The sequence below is a fragment of the Erigeron canadensis genome, chromosome 3 (genome assembly GCF_010389155.1).
Source record: "Erigeron canadensis isolate Cc75 chromosome 3, C_canadensis_v1, whole genome shotgun sequence".
Taxonomy (NCBI): domain Eukaryota; kingdom Viridiplantae; phylum Streptophyta; class Magnoliopsida; order Asterales; family Asteraceae; genus Erigeron; species Erigeron canadensis.
This window is the reverse complement of record NC_057763.1, coordinates 23,747,510-23,773,108: the sequence shown is the minus strand read 5'-3', so window position 1 is coordinate 23,773,108 and position 25,599 is coordinate 23,747,510. Positions and strand designations below refer to the sequence as shown.

Here is a 25,599-nt window from a genome sequence, read left to right as displayed (position 1 = left end):
AAAAATTTTATATACAAAAACGAAAGATTTTTCACTAACACCTTTGATTAACAACCATCATGAGATTTGCCATTAAAATGGTCACCCAAAATCTAAGAAAAAAAGTATTGTAGTTGAATAACAATAACAATAAAGCAAATAAAAGATAAATCTTACTGTAATTAAGTTGTGCCATAATTAATAAATTAAGAAAAATAAAAAAGACATGCAATAGAACACATAAAATATAACAAATCGGTTAACTTGCATATTGAAAGTGGTGAAGAACAAAATTAAAGAGAAAACCTAAAAATTTTATATAATTGTGTCGATGGACATTAGAAAACATATTTGTATAAAAATAAACAATATATTTACCACAAGTAATGTGTGTATTTTTGGAAAAATATTTTTTTAGAAATAAACAATATATTTACCACAAGTAATGTGTGTATTTTTGGAAAAAAAATCAAAAAATATATTTAATATTTTTTATAAATAAATAAATGAAAATATAAATAAATATATTGTAAAAAAATATGGGGATGCCACCTAGAATAAATCCTATGTGACAATATTTAAGGGTAGCTTTATAATAAGGAAGATGTGTTACAATGCTGGGATAATTACTGTTTTATTATTTAGATAGATATTTCACTTTTACAAAACTTGTGATATGCGGTATTCAAAAATCAAAATAAACATAAGAATGATCCTAAAATTATAGCTCATCAAAATGCTAACTTGTGTAAAACTACTTGTTTTAAGAAACTCACACATCCCAATCTCCATGTTGGTCCATATCTATCCTCCCAGTTGTATCTCCATGATACATAACTATATCATATCCATTTTCCGTACTTCAATTTAAGCTCCATGCTTCATGATTACATAGGTTCATCTAATTTGAAACCATTCCACTATTTTCAAATTATATTTTTGTTTCAAATTGGGTTAAAAATAAGGGAAGAATACATAAAAATGTAACATATTTACACAAATTTCTTATTAAAGGTAACATATTTTGTTTTCGTTTATTTAAAGGACCTTATTTCTAAAAATTTCCTAATAAAAGGTATCTCGTTAGTTTTTGACAGAGCCCGTTAAGTGTCGCATCACTGATGCCACGTCATCAGATTTGCTGATGCGGCAGTTGACTTTGACTAATATATATGTTCATTTTGGATAAGTTAGTCAAAGTCAACTGCCACGTCAATAATTTGATGATGTGGCATCAGTGACGTAGCACTTAACGGGCGTCGTCTGTCAAAAACTAACGAGATACCCTTTGTTAAGAAATTTTTGGAAATATGGTCCTTTAAATAGACGAAAACAAAATAGGTTACCTTTAATAGGAAATTTGTGTAAATAGGTAAACTTTTTATGTATTAAACAATTAAACCCTAAAAATAAACCATTCTTCGTCTTTGGTGATATTTCAATATAGGTGATGTTTCTCAAACTTTATCAAAGGAGTTTAACTAAGTGTATGTATGAGGTGTAAACAAGTCAAGCCTGCTCGAGAATTATTCGAATTCGATTCGTAAAAAGCTCGTTTCGAGCCGAATCTAAACAAGCTCGAGTCGAATTCGAGCTTAGCAATTGACTCGTTTAGTAATCGAGATCGAGCTTTGAATGCATAACTTGATTAAGCCCGCGAGCCTAAACGAGCTTTCATATATAATATAATAATATAACTATTTGTATATATATATACATACATGTAATCAAGCTTTAAAATACTAATCGAGTTGATCCTAAACGAACTTTTTTCACGAATTTCAAATAATCAAGATATTGATCATTTACCGAGCTCGAGCTCGAATTCATTTAGTTTTTTTTTTTGACAAACGAGCCGTCTCGAGTCAAGCTCAAGATTTCTTAATACATCACGAGTTGAGCTCAAGTTTAAACACTAAGATTCAAACGAGCTCAAGCTGGAACACTATCAAGATCTAGCTCGACTCGTTTACACCTTTTTATGTGTATCCAAGTCAATTTGATTTTATATGTATCATATTTGAATCTCGCATATGCATATGATTAGACTAAAATAATAATGTTAACTAATTGTTGATTCCATATAAAAATTACATGGCAATGTTGAAAGTTACAACATTAAATGTTGAAAATTTATAAATCAATGGTCAAAGGAATAGGAATAAAATAGAATGTCGTTCAAAAACCAATGGGGTTGGTGACTCATTGGTATGAGAGGATCTACCTGGGTTCGAGTTCCACTTGTCATATTTGTGAGGGTGGATTAATATGAGTTTTTCGAGAGTCTTAGTTTTCAGGCATACGTATAATTTAAGAGTATGAATAGAATATAATGACGTTCAAAAAAAAAATAATCAATGTTCAAAACAATCTAAAGTCGGAGTCAATTGTTGCCAAAGTCGTCCGTCATCACTTCTTGTTGGGTGTCTTAGCCGAAATTTACAAATAATTCATAATTAAAAGTCATATATGGTTGCATATTATGTGGGTATCATTTTTATATATATCATGATACGATACAATATTTAGTTTTATTAATATTAAGATATGATAAGATGCGTATTCAAAATCTCATTCTAACTTTTGAAACGAATTAACAAACGTAGCAAATCTATACTCCTTATATAAACAAACTACCCCTCTTCATATTAAACACTCTACCTTTAAATTCCCTATTTTACCCTTTTAATTTACACTACCACCAAACACTTTAATCCTGAAATATCAAAAATACCCTTAAGAAAACCTTACGCCCAATTTGTCTCATTTCCCTTCCTTCGAAGTTGCTCACATATTATACAAAAAACACACCCATACATCCCCAAAACAAAACAGACACATACATCCCCTCAGAACCGCCTCCCTCTAAAACAAACATAGCCATCGCCCCCCATAACTGTCGTTGTCTCCGCCATCTAAAACACACATAGCCATAGGTACGGTGATCCGGTAATCGCGCGGGTACCGTTAATTAACCAGTGTTTTTTTCTTATGCCCTGCCGCATCGCGCGGGTACAAGGCTAGTATACTACTAAGTGGAACACGATAAAGCAATTGTTTGTGAAGAGTCAAATCAACATTTCCACCTTTATAAATGATGCGTATGGTGATGCTCAACGAAATAAAACCTTAAACTTTTAAATCGTAACGGAAAGGAATAAATGCTTGAGATGTGAACATTTTCGTTTTGACACCTGGTAGGCCGATCAGAAGTTTGGTAATTCCACCAGGCTTTTAGTAGCGAGGGTAGGAAAAAACTGCATAATGATATTCTGACGAACAATGATATGGGGTTTCCGTGACCTACTTCGTCGTTGCTAAAAGTGAGTCATTGGAAACCCATATTGTTAAACTTTTTGGTTCAAATACTATTCATGTTGGATTTAGTCGTGCTAGATTCAATACGGTTTTTGTTCCTTTTCTTTGTTCTTTCATTTTCATTATGCTTCCTAATTTCGTTTTCATTCCGCTTCTTTATTCATTCCATGGTATGTATTCATATATACATATAGTATAGTTATATACATATAATATTGATATAAATGTGGTGTATTGAATCGTTTCGGATGGATTCTTTCGAGAACATCAAGATAGATGTGGGTGACCAAAATTATGAGTTTCAGTATGAAGAGCCTAATGTTGAATTTGACTCTCCGGGGCAGGTAGAGTCATACACAGTAGAACATCTATAATGTTTAGTCATAAAGCTACAAAATAATACTTGATCATTTACGCATTTAATTAAATTATCCATTTAGAAATTAAAGCAACCTTAATTAAGATAAATGTATAAACCGTCAACTGTCATTTATAAAAGTCGATTACACTTAGTTTTAATTTATTGGATAATTAACTTATTACTTAAAAGTAGTTCAATTAAAGGTACAAATTAATTAATAGTTAGATTAATTGAAATATGGAAAGCCCGACCCAATCTCTCCTAAGACCTCATGGCCGAAAATCCTAAGGGATAGGAAGGAGGTGGTCAAAATCTTCATAGAGGGATTTAGAGTTTTTAGTTTCCTTATATGATTAAGAAACTTTGTCTATATAAACCTTTCAAATCCTTAATTGATTCATTCATTTAAAAAAAAAAAAACCCAAAACACACACATAGGGATTCTTTCCCTTATGTGGTTCGACTCTCGCAAAGCAAAAACACCAAAACCCCGAATTGTTTTAGGTTTAATTATTTAGGGTTTTAGTTAAACCCTAAATTAGTTTCAGCAAAAGCTTTATTGCCTTTTGTGTTTGTGAGGGGTTTGAAATCTCCTCCTCTTGAAGGGTTTCGAATTCGACCAACCCCATCAAAGAGAAGTCAAATTCGACTAGGGTGATTCACAAGGGTTTCGGTTGGTTGTAGTCGTAAGCTTAAAGTTGCCTAGCAGATCCTCGGTTGAGGCATTGTTCGTGTACGCACTCTTGGAGGATTTCTACACTTGGAATCTTGTTTCCGAAATCTTCAATCTTAATAAGGAATTTCTACCATCTCAACGAGGTTATTTTGTATTTATTTAAGTTACTTGTATTGCATGCATATGTTATCTTAGGCAAAAGATGTTATATTAGATTTAATAATTTATTAACATTATCCGCTGCTTACTCTGATCTAATAAAATGTTTTTGTCATTCAAATAGTCGTCATCTAAAACATTTATGTTATTCGGTTAATAAAATCCTAACAATATATAATATACATCTTTTTTATTTACTATGATATGGTATTCGAAACGACCTACACACTTTTTTTTTCCACCCGTCGCAGGTTATGTTCCATTTGCTACAAGCGCATAAATACTTGTATTATTTACCGCAACTAGTGAATCTGGTCGGTTGGAGAATCTGTTTGTCTATAAACAGGTTCTTCGATATCCATTCAAATGTTTTCACCAAACAAACTGATGTTCCAACCATGATTGAATAAGAAACTTAGAAGGAAGAGCAATATGCAATAACATTAGTAGAGCATAGTTATATATATATTAAGAGTTTGAATGGGAAATTTGGTACTAAAACAACACTGATCATACCTTCTTCATACTTCTACTCACTTGTTTTTTCTCGAGTGCACTTTTACATAACTTACGCATATGTGACCATGGAGAATCACAAATGATACAAATAACATACAACCTCCTAACATGCTTGATACGGGTAGTGGAAACGGAAATATTCAAGTAAACGGTAATTCCATTAATTGATCCACTTATTTACACGAGTCTCCAGTTTCCATGCTAATCAGCTGATAAATTATGCCGACTTAGCAAACCCAAGCTGCAGATTCCCATAGTCAAACACTGTGTGGTAAACACCCATGAATACATCTCCAAGAATCCTGCACAGCACGCAAGACAAGACCTCATTAAGAATTAATGTGAAATCTCTACAACTGAATTTTAATTTTGTGTTATAAATGATACATACCATAGAGGACCAGCTGGAGCTGGCACATCCAATGCCATGAAACCACTAATGCAGACGGCAGCCATCCCTTCTCCAGTTTTCATAATATACTGTAAAGGAACGGTAATTTATAAGACTTGAAACTGAATCTTTTGACAGTCAAAACTAAATTTGCAACTTCAATTATATACAGAGACTTGATGCATCCATGGAAAAGCTGAGGAAATATAGAATTCTAACAAAAACTTGATAAAGTAATTTCGGAGGCTGTAAACATTAGGAAATACTTCAGGCAAATCTTTTATCGGTTTGACTTGTTTCAATTCTCGTTAGGGTTTTAAAATTCCCTCCATTTGACTCGTTGTAGGTTAAATACAATTGAAATATCTCCATATTAAACGTAAGGATCAATATTTCGAATTTGATGTAAAAAGATACTCTAAGTACACAAATTCACCAAATTTTGATGCGCTATTTGGTGCATATATTGGAGATACCGTAACTAACAGAAAAGCAAAACAACTTATATTTCAAATTTGAAATTTATCATCACTTATTGAAGCGGAAAAACATTCTTCCTGACAGCCAAAATCAAACATTACAATCAGAAGGCTAACAAATTTATAATTCATTAAGTTTAAGAATCATACCTGTTCTGGAGTGAGGGTGTAAAGTTTTTCCCCAATGGTGAATGAAACGTTGGGCATCTTATGGAGACTATTGCAATCTATCACTGATTCCCCGGCAGGGCTTGGTATGCTCTCACAAAGCTATTTAACATGGCCAGATGTAAATGAGTTAAAAGTGCACCAAGAATAAGTATATTTATATACAGAGTTACAGACATGAGAATGAACATAGATCAAGAATCACCTTGTCCACATAAGATAGCACCGCTTCCTTGGTCTCAGCTTGTCGCAGCTGATTTTGCATCCAAATAACAGCCATTTGACACACTTCACAAAACACTGTATCCTTAACTCCCCCATTCTCTTTCTCCACCACTGTTTCAATATTTGAACTGCAAAAAAAGTGATAGTTAGGCAGATAAGTAGTTGTACACTTGTATAGTACTCATTTAAAAAAAACCTTCGATTACAGATATTTTGAGAAATAACTGTGCCAACGAAACAATGAGACTGGACATAAAAAAACCAGTGATATCAAACTAGATAAAAAAATTTACCTTTCCGGAATATTGAAATAACTGTACCAATGAAGAAATGAATTTAATAATTTAGAGAAGTAATTACGTCTAACTAAAAAGGAGCATTTAAAAGATTTTCAGAAGTCTCGAAGTATATTTAAAATTCATAAACCTCTTAAAAAAGTTAGATTATTATTTTTAGGCTTTTAGCATTTAAAGTATAGTAACAACTATTCACATATACGAAATTGATAAAGTTCAAAAAATGGTATTAAAACAAAAACTGTTTGTGGGTGGGCCAACCCCATACAACCCTTACTAAAAATACAAAAATTTTTTAACAGCTAGTCGGTATTCGACATCAGGGGACACCTCACCGTATAATGGTGAAGCCCTGCACGTATTCTAGACTACGAGATGTAGACCATAAGCCGTTACAGGTGATTCAAAGGAAAAACCTCCAGGACATGTCACTCTAGAGAGTCGAATCCATAACTTGGGGTAAAACCAGGGATGACTCCAGCCAGTTGATCTAGCCTTCATTGTCACTAAAAATACACACTCAAACCCTTTTCACAACTGTCCCCACACTGGTAATAACTAATATATAATGAATGCATTCACCTCACAGACTGAGATCCGCTGGAGAAGCATAAACCAGCCTGGGCACAAGCTTTTCCAGGAGTTACCTGAAAGTCGTATCATTGGCATAAAGTTTATTCTCGAACTTCTAACGGAAGGACAATATAAAGGCTCAGGAGAATATGAAATACTAACCCCAGATACTAGGAGATCCCAAATCATATCTCCGTATTCATTAACAAACATTTTGCATTCACTGCTCAATACTCCTTCAGCCCCAATTGCATAGTTGAGCTCCGTCACAATAGTCTGAAATTTACAGATAGTTAAGGCTTAAGGGTCCAGTTGTAATTCCAATCGTATTCATCATATTTTATGGCTAACAGTGTATTTGAGGAATTATTTTTTTTTTTTTGGAAAAGACGAGTCTTGTCAAGCCAAGCCTTCACAATCCGTACCAAAAAACTACTACTTACTAGTTTAGACATGTAACCCAACCCAATCCACCCTTCTTATCACCACATAGCTGCATTAAAAGCTCTATGAAATACATACGGTTGGACCAGCAAGCAATGATGTTCCAGAATCCACAATTGCAGCACAGCCACCCTCACAGAATCCCGTAGATTGGTTTCCGATAAGGACATCACCCATATCAAACTGTAGGATAAACATAAAATGAAGTGCAGGTTAACTAATGCTTAACATATTTTTGTGGATTGGAAGTCAATAACATCAGAAATTTATAGATACATACCTGCCAGTAACCCTTTTTAGTCACAGGAACATATGTGTGCTTCCCTACAAAGTGTTTTGGATCAACACCGCCGAAAACAAGCTCACCTCCCTCATCAGCAGCAGCATCCCGGTTAAGCCAAAAGGAGAATACCGGCTCTTTCACAAGGCCTTGTTCCACCATGTTGTACCTGAAGTTACAGAAGAGAATAGTTACACAGGAAACAAGATACGAATTTGACACAAACCCAACTAAATACATTATTAACAAAGAACAAGTAAGAATACAAAGAGTATAGTTTAGATCATTTGGTACCAGACTGGCTGCAGGCCGCCAGCTGAAATTTCCTTAAACCCAAGTCCCAAAATTCCGTCAAATTTTCCAATTACAAATGACAAACTTCCTTCTTTCGTAACTTCAATAAATTCCTGAAATATAATGCAAACCACGCATTATGAAAATGGGAAAAGAAAAGACAACCCAATCGGAGATCAATTCACATAAATCAGAAGACTCACTTGATCATCGACACAAATATCGCCAACTTGAACAACATCTTTACTGGAGAATCCAGAAATCGAACCAGATCCATAGTTTATCTGCAACTTCTCCCCTGATCGTTACAGAGCAAAAAAGATGCATGATTAATGGATGAATCAGCCACCAGTATCAGAAATAAATACTCTAAGAATGGTGCATGTTTTACCAATTTTGGTGTAAGTACTCGATTTTGCTCCCTTGAACCGGTTATGGAAGTAGCAAGCAATCTGCACAAAAGCAAACATGTCAAGTACACAATTAGTTAATGTATTTTCATGGATCGCATATGAAACGGAACTTACAGAGAAATAGCACTTGGAGGATGGAATCCAGAGGTTCGAACTGCCGGTATCAAATATGACAGTGAATGTCTGAGGTGGAGTACCAATGCTGATCTCTCCATAGTATTGGGCATCCAAGTAGTTGGTTAGAGGGACTAAATCCGCATCAGAATCACCCAAACCTAGTAGCTTGTTTGTAAGATCTTTTTTGTATTTGTCTCCATTTTTAGCAGCTTTGATGCTATTAATATCCAGAGGACGTTTCTTCATGTTGATTCTTAGTAAACCATCAGAGGAAGCACCGACAATAGATGATAGTAAAGCACATAAACAAAAAGCTAACCAAAGATACCGATTTCCCATGTTGAACAATTTCCTGACAACATACAACGTTTTGGAGCGTGTCAGGTTGCACACACACATCGAGGTACAGTTGTAATGCACATACGTGTATAGTAATAATAAACACAGTCCAAAGACAGCACCGTTGAGCTAGCTGGTTAAATTTTTCCATTTAGTTGAACATTTCTCATTACAACTAGCAGTCATGAGTTTACTTCTAACGGTTCACATATCAATATCTAATTTACCTATACATTCTTATCTATATCTATTTTTATACTAAGATAGTAAGCAAAATCGCTAAACAAGTTTAAGATCAGGTAACATAAACACACAAGTGCCACATCATCTCCTTTTTCGATCCTATATAAGAAATGACACATGAACTCCAGCCGAATTTTTTTTTTCGCTCTTTGATAACATTTAAATTTAAAAACTACATAAGTACCATCTAATCATATTAAGGGATTGTGTTTTGATTATAGATCGTTTGTCATCTCGAAAAGGCATGTCCCATCCTAGTTTTTGAAAAAACTGTTTTCTCTCAATAAAACACTTTTTTTCGCCCAACACTTTTTTTTAGATTATCTGCGATTTGGAAACATAATAATCAGATAATCTCCCGAAATCGCATTCCCAAACACCCCACGGTTTAACACAGTAAAATCAGCTCAATATTTTGTAACTTCTGTCCTGGCCTTCTATAAGTTTTTCTAGATTAAAACTTTAAATTGTGTCTCTGTTGAGCTAAATTTTTAATTACCAAAAAATCGTCATTTTAAAAAGACAAATATTAAAATTTAGTGACATGAAAGAGAATAAAAAATCCAATGGACTAGAAGGGACAAAACAAAAAATACATAGGATTTCTATACAATTAACCCAAATAGATACTAGTGATATGTATTTTTTTTAAGTAGACTTTTATCTAATATTAGTGGATAACGGTAACTCTGTTTTTAGAAACACAGTAACAAACAGTAAAAACTTTATAAGATAGTCAACGTACACAAACTTGTTATTCATCATCTAAAGCAGAAACGACTCATTTTATTCTTTCTTTTTGTAGTAATATATTATGAATTTGTTGAAGTACAACAACAACAACATCAACAAGTAAAAATCAAACAAATATTTAACAAAGTGATAAACTACTACTAAAAATAGAAATAAGTTTCTTAAAAAAAAAAAGTTAACTGATCTGAATATATGATGATATACTAACATGATGAGGGATATACAGTAAAAAAAATAGAGATAAAAAGCTACAGTAAAATTTGATATGAAAATAGAAAGTGGTAAAAAGAGAGTAGAGTTGCCTACCTACCACCAGATAGTAGAGAGAAAGAGTAGTGAAAGTATCTCCTCTGAATAAGAGTAAATTGAATTGGAGATGGCAAAGGAGAGGGGGAGTTAATATATAATATAATAATAATAATAATAATAATAATATAAATAACTAAATAAAATAAAATGAATAAAAGAATGTGGGAGAGTGGTGTGGATTAGAATTACTTCACTACTACGTAGTACGTACTACGAATTTAATATTTTTGAGCGAGGGACCATGTGCATCTGCCAACACGTGTTGTGGCCTATACCAAAGGATTATGTATCACGATTATGATTATTACTGCTAATATAATCTTAGATAATATATAATAAATATATAATAATAAGAAGGTAGTTTAAATTGGTACGGAACATAAATAAATTGCAATTGACGCCAAACTATTGACAAAAAGAAAAAAAGCCATATAAAAAGCGAAGGCGATACTTTCCTGGAAATTTCCGGAACCATTAAAAGCCAACAAAAGCCTTTATATTCAAACCTAACCTTGAAATAAACAAGGATTTGCAAAACTTGCCAATGGAAAGACAAATCATGGAATCACCAAAGCCTATACCCCTATACATTCTTCTTAAACTATCCATTTTTAATATTACAGATAATTTAGAAATGTTTAATTATTACTTTGTTTGCTAATATTATATTTAACACATGTGAATTGAAGTTGCATAGGAGGTTAAATATTCAAAAACAAATAATTTAACGAGTTAGTAAGTAATAATTAGCATTGTGACATCCAATTGAACAGCATGCGAAATTTAAATCATACATGTCTGGGATAAAACATATGACTCTCGAAAACCCCTTATAATCAACTCCACAAACAACTTTTTTACGTGGGAGCAATTTTGAAAGTTATTTGTCATGCATATAAGAGCTGTATCCGAAAATATAAAAAAATTGAACCCTAGCTCGATAATACAAAATGGACGCTTAAAATAATTTCGTCACCACAACGAGTGTAACACTCATATCCAAAAAATATGAGTTTATTTTGAAAAAATAAATACTGCATGTGTGAGACAAGGTTTTATTAAATGAAAATGTAAATAATGCAAGAAACCTGAAAAATATATTTATTATTTAATAATTAGTTTTTATATATATCTTTCCTACAAAACTATCATGATTATTATAAATAATTGTTTGTGATAAACATATATCATATTTTGAAAGAAAAATAATTTTTCCACAAACGGCTACATTATTAGTGTACTACACGTTTACATATCCAAACAAAGAAATCTTTTTCTTTAACTTTTTTTCATTCGTTCTATTAAAAATCAAAACAACTCAAGTTTTTTATTCTGCCAATAGAGAGATATATCTCAAAGTTAATGCTTTTATAACCAATGACTTTCAAATAATAAGCTTATAACAACGCAGATAACATTTGTATGTATTTCTTAATTATTTTTTCTTAATTTTAGAAAAGAGTTACAAATATACCAGTTAAATTTTAAAAAATTTACATTGTACCAAAATTGGAGTTGAGGCAGTTTTGCCCTCATAGTAGCTCCGTCCATGTCCACAAACGTAGGAAGTAAGATTGAAACTCTAATACATTTTTTCAAGATCTAAGACCTTATTAATAGGCCACCAACTCATTGACAAGTTAAATATTCATTTGATAATAATAGTTGTAAGTTTTTTACGAAGTTATTTTCATCTACGTTTTGTGCACTCGATGGAATGCGTAAAGAACAAATCGAAGATAAATAATATTCGCAAATAGCGTCAAAATAAAAATGTTTAGAACAGTACTCTTCAAACTAAATGTATTAAGAGTTTAAAAAGTAGATAGAAATTATATGTAATGTTGAAATTGTAAACGAAAACAAAGGCTATGGGGTAAAATAAAAATTACAAAAGTCCGAGAAGTTAAATGGAAATTCAATTATGTTTGGTACTTTGATTACGACTTAAAAAGACCATTGATTGGCACTCTTCAATTAATTTTTTCTTGTCAACGAAGATCAGTCAAATTGGTCAAAGACACTCTCGGTTTTACCCAAGGTCTTGAGTTCGATCCTTGGAGATAGCATAACTTTGAGGTTTTTTCTCTGAATACTTGTAACGACTCATTGTATAGGGTAACATCATGTTTTTTATTATCTTTTATGTTTGATTTCTAAATAGTTGGATGAAAGTTTGTAGGTGACCCAAACGAGAAAGAAAACCAGATAGGAGCCCGGGTAAAGCCAGATATCACACTATTTTTTTTGTTGTACTTGTTGATAGATGGTAATCATAAAAATGTTAGAAAGGTAAATTGATAACTAGGCTTAAAAGTTATATAAGATTGAAAAATAAAAATAGATACATATAAAATATCTTTTCATGTGAGTGGTAGGTACAGTTATGTTCACGTTTAAAAACAGAAAAGAAAAGGTACAGGGTGATTGATTGTGTTGGTTCTCTGTGAGCCCACACAACTGACATTTTTCACAAAAAATGAAATGGAGCTAATTGGGTTTGAATAGGCCCTATATAGCGGCCCATAAAGACCAAATGTTAAAAACACATAGTTAAATGGGCTAGCTAATCGAGCAGCCACCAAATAATCTCACGATTGCAAAAATTTACGTACACGTTTAAAATATATTCTAAACTTGTTCCAAACTTGCTCAATGGACTTCCAAGCCTATGTTCGAAATATACTAAGCTTTTAACGTAAATAAGTAGCATAAACTAGCCATTTTAACACAAGTGATATTGAATAAAACGATATTGGCCATTAAGTTATGCAGTGACCACTGACCACTACATGCTGTTGTTAAACTCACTACATGCGCTTGCGCTTCGTTGTTAACCTATATTGTTCCATATTAGCTCAATGAACTTCCAAGTCACATGTCCAACCTACACAAAGCTTTTAAAGTAATAAGTAACATAAAACAAGCCAACATCATTTTATTCAACATCATTTTGTTATTATCCGAGAATTGGATGCACATTTCAAAGGATATGTATGTATTCACAAACCAGATAAAGACATTTTTTGATATAAAGTTATGAGTTTTCACAAAGCGTAATCGCCTCAAACAAACCAAAAAAAAACTCTAGACAACTAGAAAATGGGATTATGGGAGCACATCTGAACCAAAGTGCTTAAATTTAATGGAATTTACTCGCCCTTGGTGTAAAGCAATGGCCGCCACGCAATCCCGAAACTAGCGACATCGATATTTTAAACACCACCTTAGCCAAATACAAAGTTGTCGTTGGTTGCGACTTTCCCATCTTTAATTTCTTAACCTGGGCCCTTGTGTTATGGTGGAAGAAACAATAACAGAAATGGAGGTGTAACAAGGGAAACTCCATCAAATTTAAATGACGACAACAACAAGGGTGATAATGTTGTTGTTACAATTCACTCGAAGTAAGATAGAACCCCAGTTTTTTTTGTTTTTTTTCATTGAATGAAGATAGAAAGTTTTGAGACATGTCCATCCTTGTTTCATATTTTTATTCCAACAAAAGAGTATTTTTAAAAAGGTAATCAGAGGCTAACACAATTACAAAATGTTTTGATGGTTACTATAGTGGTAAGGCCGAGTGGAATGGTCACAAAATTGATGATCTTACCCAATTTGCAGCGTTGTCTTTACCCAATAAAAACACTGGAACTCAAAATTCTCAAATTCTCCTCAAACTTCATCAATTTGGTTACGTTGATGTTAACGAGTCAATAAACTGCACAAAAGTTACATCCACTCTTCCTCCCTCACCTCCATTCTCTTTCTCTCTCCTCGGTGAACTTCACCAAAGTCATCGCCGATTTCCTTTTGCCGAGAATGTTAAGAGTACAAGTTATCTTTAAACTTACTCATGTTTGGTTGAGTATTGGACTGCAGGTAAACATTTGAGACACTTTCAGGGACTTAACATGGACAATTCTGAAGTTAGACGATACAAGGGAGTATTTTGAAGAGTTTAGAAGATGGAGGACTGTTTCAAGGAAACTCCAAAGTTGGAGTGTATATATACTCGCATCCAGCAGATTAGGGTTCATAACCCTTATTTGATACACACATATATTTTTCTCTCTTTTGTTCATTCATTATTCATATATTTTCTGTATAATTTTGTATATCACTTTGATATACAAATTCTGTTTCTGCTGCTAATCATCATTTGGATGATTAGATTCTGTTCGTATTCATAATATTCGATTTGGTTGTATCAAACTCTTAATAATAAATAATAACAATAATCATTCGGGTAATATTTTTGGTTGATTGTTGATATTCTTTCAGAGAAGGTTACGACGAAGTTACCGACTCGATGAAATCGACGCCATCTCTTCACCAAGCCCCACTCCCTCCATCTTAATAAGTAATTCAAGATATAAATGGCGCGTTTGGTTCATGGATTCTGGAGAAATTTGATGGAACTGAAATTTAATTCCATTCTATAGGTGTGTGTGGTTGTCAAAGATTCCTCCATATACAGATTTCACATTCCTTTAGAGGTATTGATTGAATCTCATTCCATCATATCATTTATCTCCAAAAGACAATAATACCCACATTTAACCTAAACTCAACACACACCCATCAAAATACACACACGCCGCCGATGGTAAACCTCCACCTACAACCATCACTACCATATGTAATTGTTACTTCGGTAGCAGCGTAACCTGGTGGTGGTGACCGACGATGTGTGATGGTCGAAAATTGGAAAGAATGTTTACTCCGGCAATAAAATAGAGAAAATTGAGTAATGCATTATCTCGGCCACTCATATGTAATCACTTGTGACCGCCATATGTAACCATTGGTGGCGGTGGCCGGTGATGTGTGATGGTCGGAAAATGGAGATCGGCGATAAGAAAGAGAAATGGAGTAATATATTATCTCAGCCACCCATATGTAATCACTGTAATCGTAATATGTAACCACTGGTGGCGGTGTCTGGCGATCTTTGATGGCCGAAAAATCGAGAGAAGATTGGGGAGGGAAAGAAACAAAAATGAGATCTGATATGTGTATAGAGAGAGATCCGATCTATGTGTGTGTGTGTGTTTTTTTTTTTGAGAAATAAAAGGAAATTTCTTTTATATTAGGAAGGACATAAATGTCATTTTAGTCATTATGTCAAAAACATTCCTTTTACATTTTACCAACCAAACACATTAATTGAATTTAATTTCATTCCATCAAACTTCATTCTTTCAAAAACATTCAACGAACCAAACGCGACCTAAATTTGCATCACCATAACCAATCGATCCGAGTCATGTTCGAGCGCCTTTTTATCCAACTAGTAGCTTTCACTTGTTGGACTGACTAGTGACTAGCTTTGAGTCCTTATTTCAAATTTCAAATAAAAAACTAAAATGATTGAATGCAATCTTTTGATCACCAAGTAGTGTATTTGAATGCTGATTCATAAACCCACTTCCTACCTTGTTTTTTTTTTTTTTACCTCCCCCAGTCCACCCTCATTTCATTTCACGGCCACCATCATCAGCCGTTCACCACCATGGCTTCCACTAATCCTCACCACCACCACCAACTCAACGGCACCACCACCACAATCGACCCCAATAATCCCTCATCTCACAATAAAACCAAAAACAACAACATCGATATCTCCGCCGAATTCGCCCATCACGACCCAACCATCGCCCGAATCAACAACGGCAGTTTCGGGTCATGCCCGAATTCCATAATCCAATCCCAACACCATTACCAGCTCCAATTCCTTCAACAACCCGACGACTTTTATTTCAATCATCTCAAACCCTCAATTCTCCGTTCCAGACAATCAATCAAAACCCTAATCAACGCCAACCACGTCGACGAAATCTCCATCGTCGATAACGCCACCACGGCCGCCGCAATCGTCTTACAACATGTAAAATGGTCGTTTTTCGAGTCGAAATTCAACCCGGGGGATACTGCAGTCATGCTTCATTACGCTTACGGTGCCGTTAAGAAGTCGGTTGAGGCGTATGTGACTCGTGCCGGTGGTCATGTCATTGAGGTTAAAATGCCTTTTCCTGTTTCTTCTGATATTGAAATTATTGATGCTTTTAGAGTTGCTTTAGAATTAGGGAAATCGGGTAATCGTAAAGTTAGGTTAGCTGTGATTGATCATATTACTTCTATGCCTAGTGTTGTGATTCCTGTTAAAGAGTTAGTGAAAATGTGTCGAGACGAAGGTGTGGATCGGATATTTGTGGACGCTGCACACGCGATTGGTTCGATTGAGGTTGATGTGCAGGATATAGGGGCGGATTTTTATACTAGTAATTTGCATAAGTGGTTGTTTTGTCCGCCTTCTATTGCGTTTTTGCATTGTAGGAATCCTGAAATGGTGAATTTGCATCATCCGGTAGTGTCTCATGAATACGGGAATGGGATTGCGATAGAGAGTTCGTGGATCGGGACGAGGGACTATAGTGCACAGTTAGTTGTACCCGAGGCGTTAGAGTTTGTTAATAAGTTTGAAGGCGGAATTGAGGGATTAAGGAAATGGAATCATGAAAAGGTTTTGGAAATGGCGGAAATGTTAGTGAAGGCTTGGGGGACTCATCTTGGTTCACCTCCGGAAATGTGTTCGAGTATGGCAATGATTGGTTTGCCTGCTTGTTTAGGGATTATGAGTGATTCTGATGGGTTAAAGTTGAGGTCTCATTTAAGGGAGAATTTTAAGGTTGAAGTGCCGATATATTATCGGCAACCTAAGGATGGGGAGGTTAATCCGGTAACAGGGTATGCTAGGATTTCTCATCAGATTTACAATACTGTTGATGATTATTACAGATTTCGAGATGCCATTAGCAATCTTGTGAATTCTGGCTTCACTTGTACAAGTTTTCAAGATTGAAAGAGGTATGCTGTTCATTTATATTAACTGTTGCTCTCTCTACAGTAAAGTGTATTCGAGGTTTTGACTCATTAAGAGGTGTTATCAAATAGATAAAAAATCTATGATAAAATGGGTTGTATAATTTAGTCTTTGGATGTGCTTCTGTTGTCATAAGCTTTAATAGTCGAAGGAATTAGTAGATTTAAACGGACAAAAATGAATAGAGTGTAAACGTGGATCATATTAGGTTAAAATGAATGGTAAATAAGTAGTTTTATTTACTCTCCTAACTCATCCTCATAAGAATCCTAGTTTCCTACTAACGCCATGCGCTCATAACATGTGGATCTCACACTTTCTCTTCTCTAATCTTTGGTCTTGATTTGTTCAACTATCGTGATCTTGTTATTAGGAAGAGGACTTTTAGGATGATGAGTTAAAAGGATGCTTCATTACTCATAATGAGGTAAATATCTTATGAGTAGTGATATATCCTTCTTATTCGTCCTCCTAAACATCCTACTAACAAGAAGATGATGACGACTTTCAGAGAAATTGAGAGAGGGGGTGAGCGTGAGAAAAAAATGTTTGTGGAATCTACATGACTATGCACATGGTACCAGGAGGACTTGTTAGGAGATTAAATCATCTTGGAGGTTTTTTTTAGGGCAATATAGTGAGTGGGTCAACCCAACTGAATCTTCTTGGACCCATATTTATATTTTCATCTGACTTGTTATTCGGCTCACTCAACTTCATCCTTTTCCACCAACAATCATAACCATATATCTGACAAACAAGTTGTTTGCTCTGTAGAACCAAACTTAATCTGCATTTTCGAAACGTATTGGCTTTACCTAGCATTCATAAAAGTAAAACCAAACGTATTTAAACACGGAAAAAGTAAAGTGGTATGTCATAGGATTTAGCTAGCATTCATATTTTGCATTGCAGAACATCATTTTAGTAGAACATTTTTGTAGCAGAACATGAGAAGTGAGCATAAGAAGATATCTAGTCTTACGTAATGTGTCAGAGTTTAAATGAACTAAAAGTTATTCGTTATATACTAAAAGAGTGCATATCTTATTAAGATTGAGGTTTTACTAATTAAAACATTTAATCCAACAATGTGAGCTGAAACTAGAAACATGTTTCATATAAGAAAGTACAAAGAGATTTCGATGCTTGTTCCTTGTACCATTTTTATAAAGTATATTCAAGGTTTTGGTAGCCTTTGGGTGTATAGGCATCATTTCCCCACCGCAAATGTTATGTGAGGCCACTAGGGGAGATGTTTTCTAGAATTGGGTCACGGGTTTGAAGTTGCTCCCAACTCTACATGGTGTTACCCAAAAATTGCTTCACGAGTTGACAACTATGACTACCTGTATTTAATAAGGATTCATATTCATTTAGTAGATAAGTTTTATCATATATATATATATATATATAAAATATAGGGGTGAGATATTTTGAGACCACCTCTTATTTTAGGACCAACTAGGACCATTGATTTTTGTACACCATCATAATCTACTATGATATACAAGACTTTTTTGTAAAAACACTAAGACTTTCCAGCGATGGGCCCACAGAAAAATCATGTGTAAGTTAACTTATTACACATGATTTTTCTGTGGGCCCGTCGCTGGAAAGTCTTAGTGTTTTTACAAAAAAGTCTTGTATATCATAGTAGATCATGATGATCATGATGGTGGTGTGTAACTTACGAAAATCAATGGTCCTTTTTTGGACTTTTTTTAGTTGGTCTCAAATTATCTTTCCCCATATATATATATATTAGGGTATCTTTGATAATAAGTATCATCATAAGATTAGCATTTATACATCATTAGGGTTGTATTTTCGATTATGGATGAATTAATTGAGGATTAAGGACTTTTAGGTCATAAGATTAGTATTTATACATCATTAGAGTTGTATCTTCGATTATGGATGAATTAATTGAGGCTTAAGGACTTTTAGGAGATCCTTGTTTCTCGAATTGCAAAAACCATTGTATTGTTTTGCTTTGTTTATCAACATGAATCAAACTGGGTTCATGATAAAAGTTTATTGTTACCGGTCAGGACTTTACTGAACTGTGTTTATAGTAGATTGTGTTTGTTTGTAACCACAGAACATAGTATTTTCTGAATAGGTTACCGGGAAAGATGGTGTAGGTGGAGAAGGTCCTTATATGGAATAAATGTCTGTGTATAATCACAGAAAATAAAGGTTCAGCCAGTTACTTTACGCTCAGGTCACCAGGCAGGCAGGCATGCATGCACAAAGGTGCTTTTCTAAATAAGATGAATTTGTATGCATACAATATGTCTTCATCGATAGGTCAATACATTTTAAAACAATCTTTTTGTTGTTAAATTTTAGAAATTGCTTCTGTCATGCTTTATTGTCAGAATTCCTGAATATCTTAGTCATGAAACAGGTGCTTGGGTTTTCTTGTTTGATCTGTTATGATTCGTTTTAAGTTCCTTTCTTTCTTCCTAATTTTGTCTGACTTCTTCAATCAATTTTGTTTTGCATTAGAATGGAAGCCAACAGTTCACCAATTATTGCTTCTTTTTTTTTTTTTGTAGCTTGGATGTAAAATCACCGTGCTGCTGAGGCTGGTGACAATAATACTTCTTACAACATCTCAAGTTGAGATGCAGAAAACCATCTTCTAGATTTGAAGGTAACAAAGCTTGTAGCACCTCATGAATTAGAAATCTCAATGGGCATTGTGGTTATTGTTGTTTAGCTCCCACATTTGTAAAACTTGCTTGAAGTTGCATTTAACCTGGTTAACTACCAAGGCTCGACGCTGAACTCTCACATTGTACCATTATAGAAAGCCTAAAGTGGGTTTTTATTTGTACAAGTATTGTTATAGCAAATAAGATGGTTGGTTTACAATTCTGGAGAGTAGGGAAAACACTTCATTTCAAATACAAATTGTATACCTTTGGGACAACCTAAAAAGAAGATGATGATTGGAATTTTTTTTTCTTGTCTTATAAAACTCACTCTTAGATCATGTCAACCTGCAATCTAGTTCCTTGTAAAGCTTTGCAGTTATACAAACATACTGTACCGAGAACAATAAGTTGAGAATATGGAACCCTCTTCATGCTTTGAAACCCTTTTTCTATATTAATTTTAAAGCATCTACTTACCCTGTTTTCTGCACAATCTCTATCAGCAAAACAAAATGATAGAACTCATGTAAAGACCGAGTTTAATAAAATTTGCAATTAGTGAACAAATGGTTAACATCTCTATGACATAGTAGCTCATGATCAATTTTGTTTCTTTATGTTGTATTGACGTTGGATATGGTCAAAGTGAAAATGGCATACGAGGGTCACATGGTATTTGAAAATTTTCAAATTTGCATACAAGGTGTTCTTATTTTGCATAGTCGATGATTAACCTTTTACATGATGTGAACCTTACGGGGAGCGCTTTATACTAAAAAGACATGAGTAAATTCAATAAATGATGAACATTGACAATAACAACCACCCCCAATGATAAACAACATGCTATATCCATTAAAGATTGACATGTTTCAACGAAATTGTATGTCATATGTTTGCTCATTTAACAAAAGAAATGGTTCACAAATGTATAACCAAACATAAGTTTATTCTTGACCGAAAACCAACGAACAAAAACAACACCACTTGGGAAAAAAACAAAAATATATTTATACATCTTATAGTAATTATCATTTTCTCTCTCATAAAAGTGTTAAATGCAAAATTACCACTTTACTCTTGATTAATTAATTTACATCATCAATCTTTTATCTTTTAAAATATATCCATTATATCTTTACTTCAATTACTTACACCCACCACCAACAGTCACCACCACCCGTCGTCGTAAGTATATAACATTTTCCGTATGTAACTAACTTTTCTGAAAGGCCACCCTAGCTAGGAATGGGGCACCAACAACGAACAGTCGAACACCTAATTTATTCGAATCAGAATATAGGAGAGACCACCAGGCACCAGACTATCAAATTTACATTTTACCTCCAACTAGAATCAAAGTGATCAGGGTGGGTCTTGCCCAATGTGAATCTCGAGACTGAGCATTTATTTGATATCTGAAGTAAAGATGAATACTGGAGTTTGGGAAACAAGTTATCCTATACTGGTTTCATTCGTGTATTCCAGATGTAAGTACCATAATAATAATCATAATAATAATAATAATAATAATAATTGGGAACATTTTGATGGAATTCTTTATTTCTATTATTACCCCATCCCCACGGGATTTACTGCCTTGGTGGCTGTGGATGATCAAAATTATGAATTGCAGCTGCTTGCTTGATTGAGGAGACAGTACCTTCATTTTTGGAAACTATTTACTCTCCGTGTCACTACTTGCTTTACATGTCTGCTTTCGGTAACTAACCTTCATTCAACTATTCATCTATTTTTTCAATTTATATTTATTACTGTATTATTATTATTATTATTATATTAAGCAGTTATTTAGTAATACCCAATACCCTCTTCGGCTCTTCTACGGATTACAGTCCCAATAACGTCTACGCGGTGTATGGGGAAGGTTGAGATGTAAACAGTGTCCACCCCTGCCTAAGGTAGCTGCTTCCTGGTTCTACCTAAAGGACCTCCTATACAATTACTATTTTCTACGAGTAGTTTGCAACTTGTATAGATAATATTGACGTTGCCCCCCACACCTACAATCAAAACCCGAGATATGATCTACATTATACCTGCCTGCCTATAGAAAATGTACTTATTAGGGGGTGTTTGGATCAGCTTGCTTTTATACATACCTTTTTTTAGGTTATTGCATTCATTATTTAAACACATAAACCCCGTATTTGCAGTCACGCGTTTTGGCCTCTCTTCTTCTTCTTTTTTTTTTTTTTAAGAAAAAAAGTGGAATTTTTGTACTTTAATCTGGAATTACCATATGTGCATTTTTGCAGTTAAGTGTTTTGGCCTATATACGTTCATTAATAACATATATAATTAACGGTTGTATGAGCTGCTAATTAACGGTTGGCTGTATCTCGCTTTATGCTTAAAATATATATCTCCTTTTCTACTGCCTTTGTGTATTTCAAGTTCTTGATTTTCAATTTTTTCGGATTTACTTCAGGTCCTTTGTTTGGTTGTTTTACAATCACTGATAACAAATCATAATCTGCATTTTCATTAGCGTAAAACAGTATAGGCTTTTTGAGTTTGCGAGCATTTTTTTCCTTTTTCTTTTATGATCATAAAAAACAGCATAGTTGGATCAGTGGTAAACACCCTTGCCTCTGGAGACAGAGGTCATGGGTTCGATCCTCATCCTATGCAAAGGTTGGAGGGCCTTTTCTACCATTTAGGTAGAAACTGCAAGCGGCCTCTCTACTTTGGTAGAGGTAAGGTCTGCCTACATCTTAACCTCCCCCATACACCGTCGAGGTATTGGCGCTCAAAACTCGCGGAAGGCGGCACTGAGCAGTTACTTACTTACTTACTTACTTACTTTTTTCTTTTATGATCATACAAGAATGCAATCTAAATTTAATAACCGAGATTGTGTTCTAATGTTAACGTTATAGATTGTTGTTATATACGGAAAAGTTTTGATCTCATATGTGAGTTATATTTAGTAATATGTGAAAAGAATCCCACAAGGATTAATGGTTTGAGCTTTATGCGCTAATGTTATCTTGACAAGTTGAGCTTTTGTTTGTCTTGTTTCTTTTTCTGTTTCTGCAGGTGATGGGGTAGGGTAAGCTTTTAAAGGTGTACACTGGATGTTAGTGAGGTTTTTAACCATCGTTGGAGGTGATATTAAGGGTAAAATGAAAGCATATGGGTGTATGTAGAATTACCTTGTAAATTTGGCATCTTAAATGAAAAGTCATCTAAAAATCTGAATTGAGATCCAACGGCTGTCAGTCATCCACCTCACCATAGCTACTATATAATCTCGAAAGCCCAAGCTCCGCCATTCATTAGCATTTCGTATCCGAAACCCTAGATTGTTCTTTCCGCCTCATTTAATTTTGGTCATTTCGCGAATTTTGATCTTAAAGATGAATCAGAAAGTTACTACGGAAATCAAAGATACCATTTGCAGCAGCTGTTTTTGTGGCAATCAGAAGTTCCTTCACCATGTCTGGGATGGACATAAAAGCCAAAAGATCTGCACATCATGCGTGCTGTTTTCCAATAGATTGTACTTTTGTCCCACCTGTTTTTACGTCCCTTCAGAACAATCTGAGCTTGTTGTCATCTGCAATAGATGCCGTTCACTCACTCACGCCAAATGCTTAGCTGCTAATGAAAAACCTGCAGGAGCGCCTTTTGTGTGCTCAACCTGTAAGGATCCGAGCCGATTGGTTTTTACTTTAAAAAAATTCGAAGTGGAAGGAGATAATGGGCGTTATGAGGGGATTGATAAGAATGCAGCGAAATTACTCCTAACAGCTGCAAAAATAGTGTGCAAGTCTTTAGTTAAGGTAACTGACGACGCGGATTATGATGCCATGATAGACGTAACTAAGGCCGTTTCAGCAAAGAAAACGGCTAAATGGGCAGTGGAACAGACTATGAATCTTGAAAAGAGTAATCATGGACCATCTTTGATAGATTCGGTCACTGATAATGAGGAAGACAGTTCTCTGGAAACATTAAGGGAGACTAAAAAGCTGCATAGGTTATTAATTGGAAATGCAACCTCTGAAGGCCAGAACGGAAGGGTGGCTATGGAAATTGACCTTAACAAGAATTAGCCCGAAAATGATGCAGCTATGTGGAAGAATATTGGCCTGCATCAGCTATTTTGTTGACTATCTAGAAGGTTAGTGTAATATGGGTAAATTTTTTATGACTATTTTTAGATATTTTCTTTTTGAAGGTCAATATTCTAGGCTTTACAGCTGCACATAATAAGGTATGTGAGTTATACAAGTACCAAGATATTTCTTAGTAATTTTATAATTTGAACATGTGATGTTATGATGGTTATCAACTTTTGTATTACGTTTGGAAACCAAAAAGTTATGCCTTCTGCCTCTTGCATTTCGTATCCATGATTTTATTCAGTCCTTTCTGCAATGATTTTTATCCTCACCTTCCAATGATGCTATATTATTTCTTCGAGTGATTGTGTAAATTTCTACTTGGGACATTCACTTTGTTAAAAACTGTCTCATTGTAATGATGTTGAGAATTATCACACACATTGTACAGCATGTCATTTTTGCTGCTTTATAACAGTGAATTAATTAAATCAACATAAATTTTCTTGACTTGTTTGCCGTAAGATTAAGTATCACTGATTCTGATACTTTCATTTGGGAGCAACATATAGGTGTGTCTTCTATAGTAGCATCAACATATACATGCTTTTCTATGATGTTGTTACTTAGACAGTTAACACAAACCAAAAATGGGGTTCATATATCTCATACTTTAGGGTACACATGTGAATTTTGCTACAAAAGAATGCGAATATATTATAGGAAAAGTGTTTGGAAATGTATAGCTCTAAGTCTCTAACTCTAAATCTTAGTAACTATCCAACTATAGCTTTAAGTCTCTAACTCTAAACCTTAGTATCTATCCAGTTTCAAATGTTGATATTATGTGTATCCAACTTTCAGTTATTGCTATGATATGCATCTTGTGGTCTTTTTGCTGAAGCGACGTGTATATAAGTTTCCACGTGGCGTTGGTATAATTGGCCACTCGTGCAAAAATATTGCCGGGTTCTTAGAGCAACAATATCTGAAGGTTGAATATATATATATATAATAGCAACATGCCAACATTTATAGTTGGATGCATTCTGCAGATTTCGAGCTATAGTGGTATACACTTTCAAACACTTAACCCAAATATTATAGGATATTGGCCTAAAAATCTGCAATCCATCCAGCAATGCAAAAATGTGATTGGAAATTGGCCTAGCTAGTAGCTATTAATTTGGAAGGACCCTCTTTGTATCATATGTTGTAGCCTCTGCTATTAAAAAAAAAACTACAAAATCAGCACAGGGTAACGTCTCGTGTATAGTGTGTTCGTTATACACCTTTTGTGATCTAAGAGTTACTAGCTCACGACAGGGTTGGATAACACATGAGGGGATTATAACCATATCCACTATATGTTTTACTTAGAGGTGGCAAAATAAGCTCGGGTCATAACAGATTTCCTTTTGTCGAATATCCGAGTCCTGACCTGTCTTTCGTGGGAAATTTCTATACCGGAACACCTAATCTGTAACACCCCAACAAGGCGGAATAATGGGATATCACAAGAAAAACACAGCATGACATGGAAATTAAGTAGAGACAAATCTAGATGCATTAAAAGGATTGGTAATCCATACAATTTAATCAAATACAAGTCCATGACCA

General features: G+C 34.3%; 3 protein-coding genes across 6 annotated transcripts; 2 read left to right on the top strand and 1 right to left on the bottom strand.

Moving 5' to 3' along the window:
• Positions 1 to 4,926: 4,926 nt before the first annotated feature.
• LOC122594414 (aspartic proteinase A1-like) lies at positions 4,927 to 10,423 on the bottom strand. Of its 2 annotated transcripts, none has more exons than XM_043766876.1 (13): positions 10,338 to 10,423; positions 8,690 to 9,044; positions 8,554 to 8,614; positions 8,366 to 8,460; positions 8,163 to 8,275; positions 7,869 to 8,037; positions 7,667 to 7,771; positions 7,307 to 7,420; positions 7,154 to 7,218; positions 6,256 to 6,403; positions 6,033 to 6,152; positions 5,404 to 5,492; positions 4,927 to 5,314 (listed from the first exon to the last, which is right to left on the bottom strand). In XM_043766876.1, the coding sequence occupies exons 2-13, from the start codon at positions 9,029 to 9,031 to the stop codon at positions 5,230 to 5,232; spliced, it is 1,506 nt and encodes a 501-aa protein (XP_043622811.1). In that variant the 5' UTR covers positions 9,032 to 9,044; positions 10,338 to 10,423; the 3' UTR covers positions 4,927 to 5,229. The 2 variants fall into 2 exon arrangements, with proteins under 2 accessions (XP_043622811.1, XP_043622810.1); XM_043766875.1 differs by having other exon boundaries at positions 10,334 to 10,420.
• Positions 10,424 to 15,741: 5,318 nt separating this feature from the next.
• LOC122594530 (probable L-cysteine desulfhydrase, chloroplastic) lies at positions 15,742 to 20,226 on the top strand. Of its 3 annotated transcripts, none has more exons than XR_006323027.1 (3): positions 15,742 to 17,206; positions 19,334 to 19,481; positions 19,787 to 20,226. XR_006323027.1 is itself a non-coding variant. In XM_043766975.1 (2 exons), exon 1 carries the CDS (start codon positions 15,852 to 15,854, stop codon positions 17,199 to 17,201), a length of 1,350 nt encoding a protein of 449 aa, XP_043622910.1. In that variant the 5' UTR covers positions 15,744 to 15,851; the 3' UTR covers positions 17,202 to 17,206; positions 19,787 to 20,196. The 3 variants fall into 3 exon arrangements, 1 of the variants encoding a protein (XP_043622910.1); XR_006323026.1 differs by having other exon boundaries at positions 15,743 to 17,206; positions 19,348 to 19,481; XM_043766975.1 differs by lacking the exon at positions 19,334 to 19,481 and having other exon boundaries at positions 15,744 to 17,206; positions 19,787 to 20,196.
• A 1,198-nt stretch (positions 20,227 to 21,424) lies between these two features.
• On the top strand, positions 21,425 to 24,259 carry LOC122593925. Its single transcript, XM_043766386.1, has 2 exons — positions 21,425 to 21,611; positions 22,952 to 24,259. Exon 2 carries the CDS (start codon positions 23,272 to 23,274, stop codon positions 23,968 to 23,970), a length of 699 nt encoding a protein of 232 aa, XP_043622321.1. The 5' UTR covers positions 21,425 to 21,611; positions 22,952 to 23,271; the 3' UTR covers positions 23,971 to 24,259.
• The last annotated feature ends 1,340 nt before the right edge of the window (positions 24,260 to 25,599 follow it).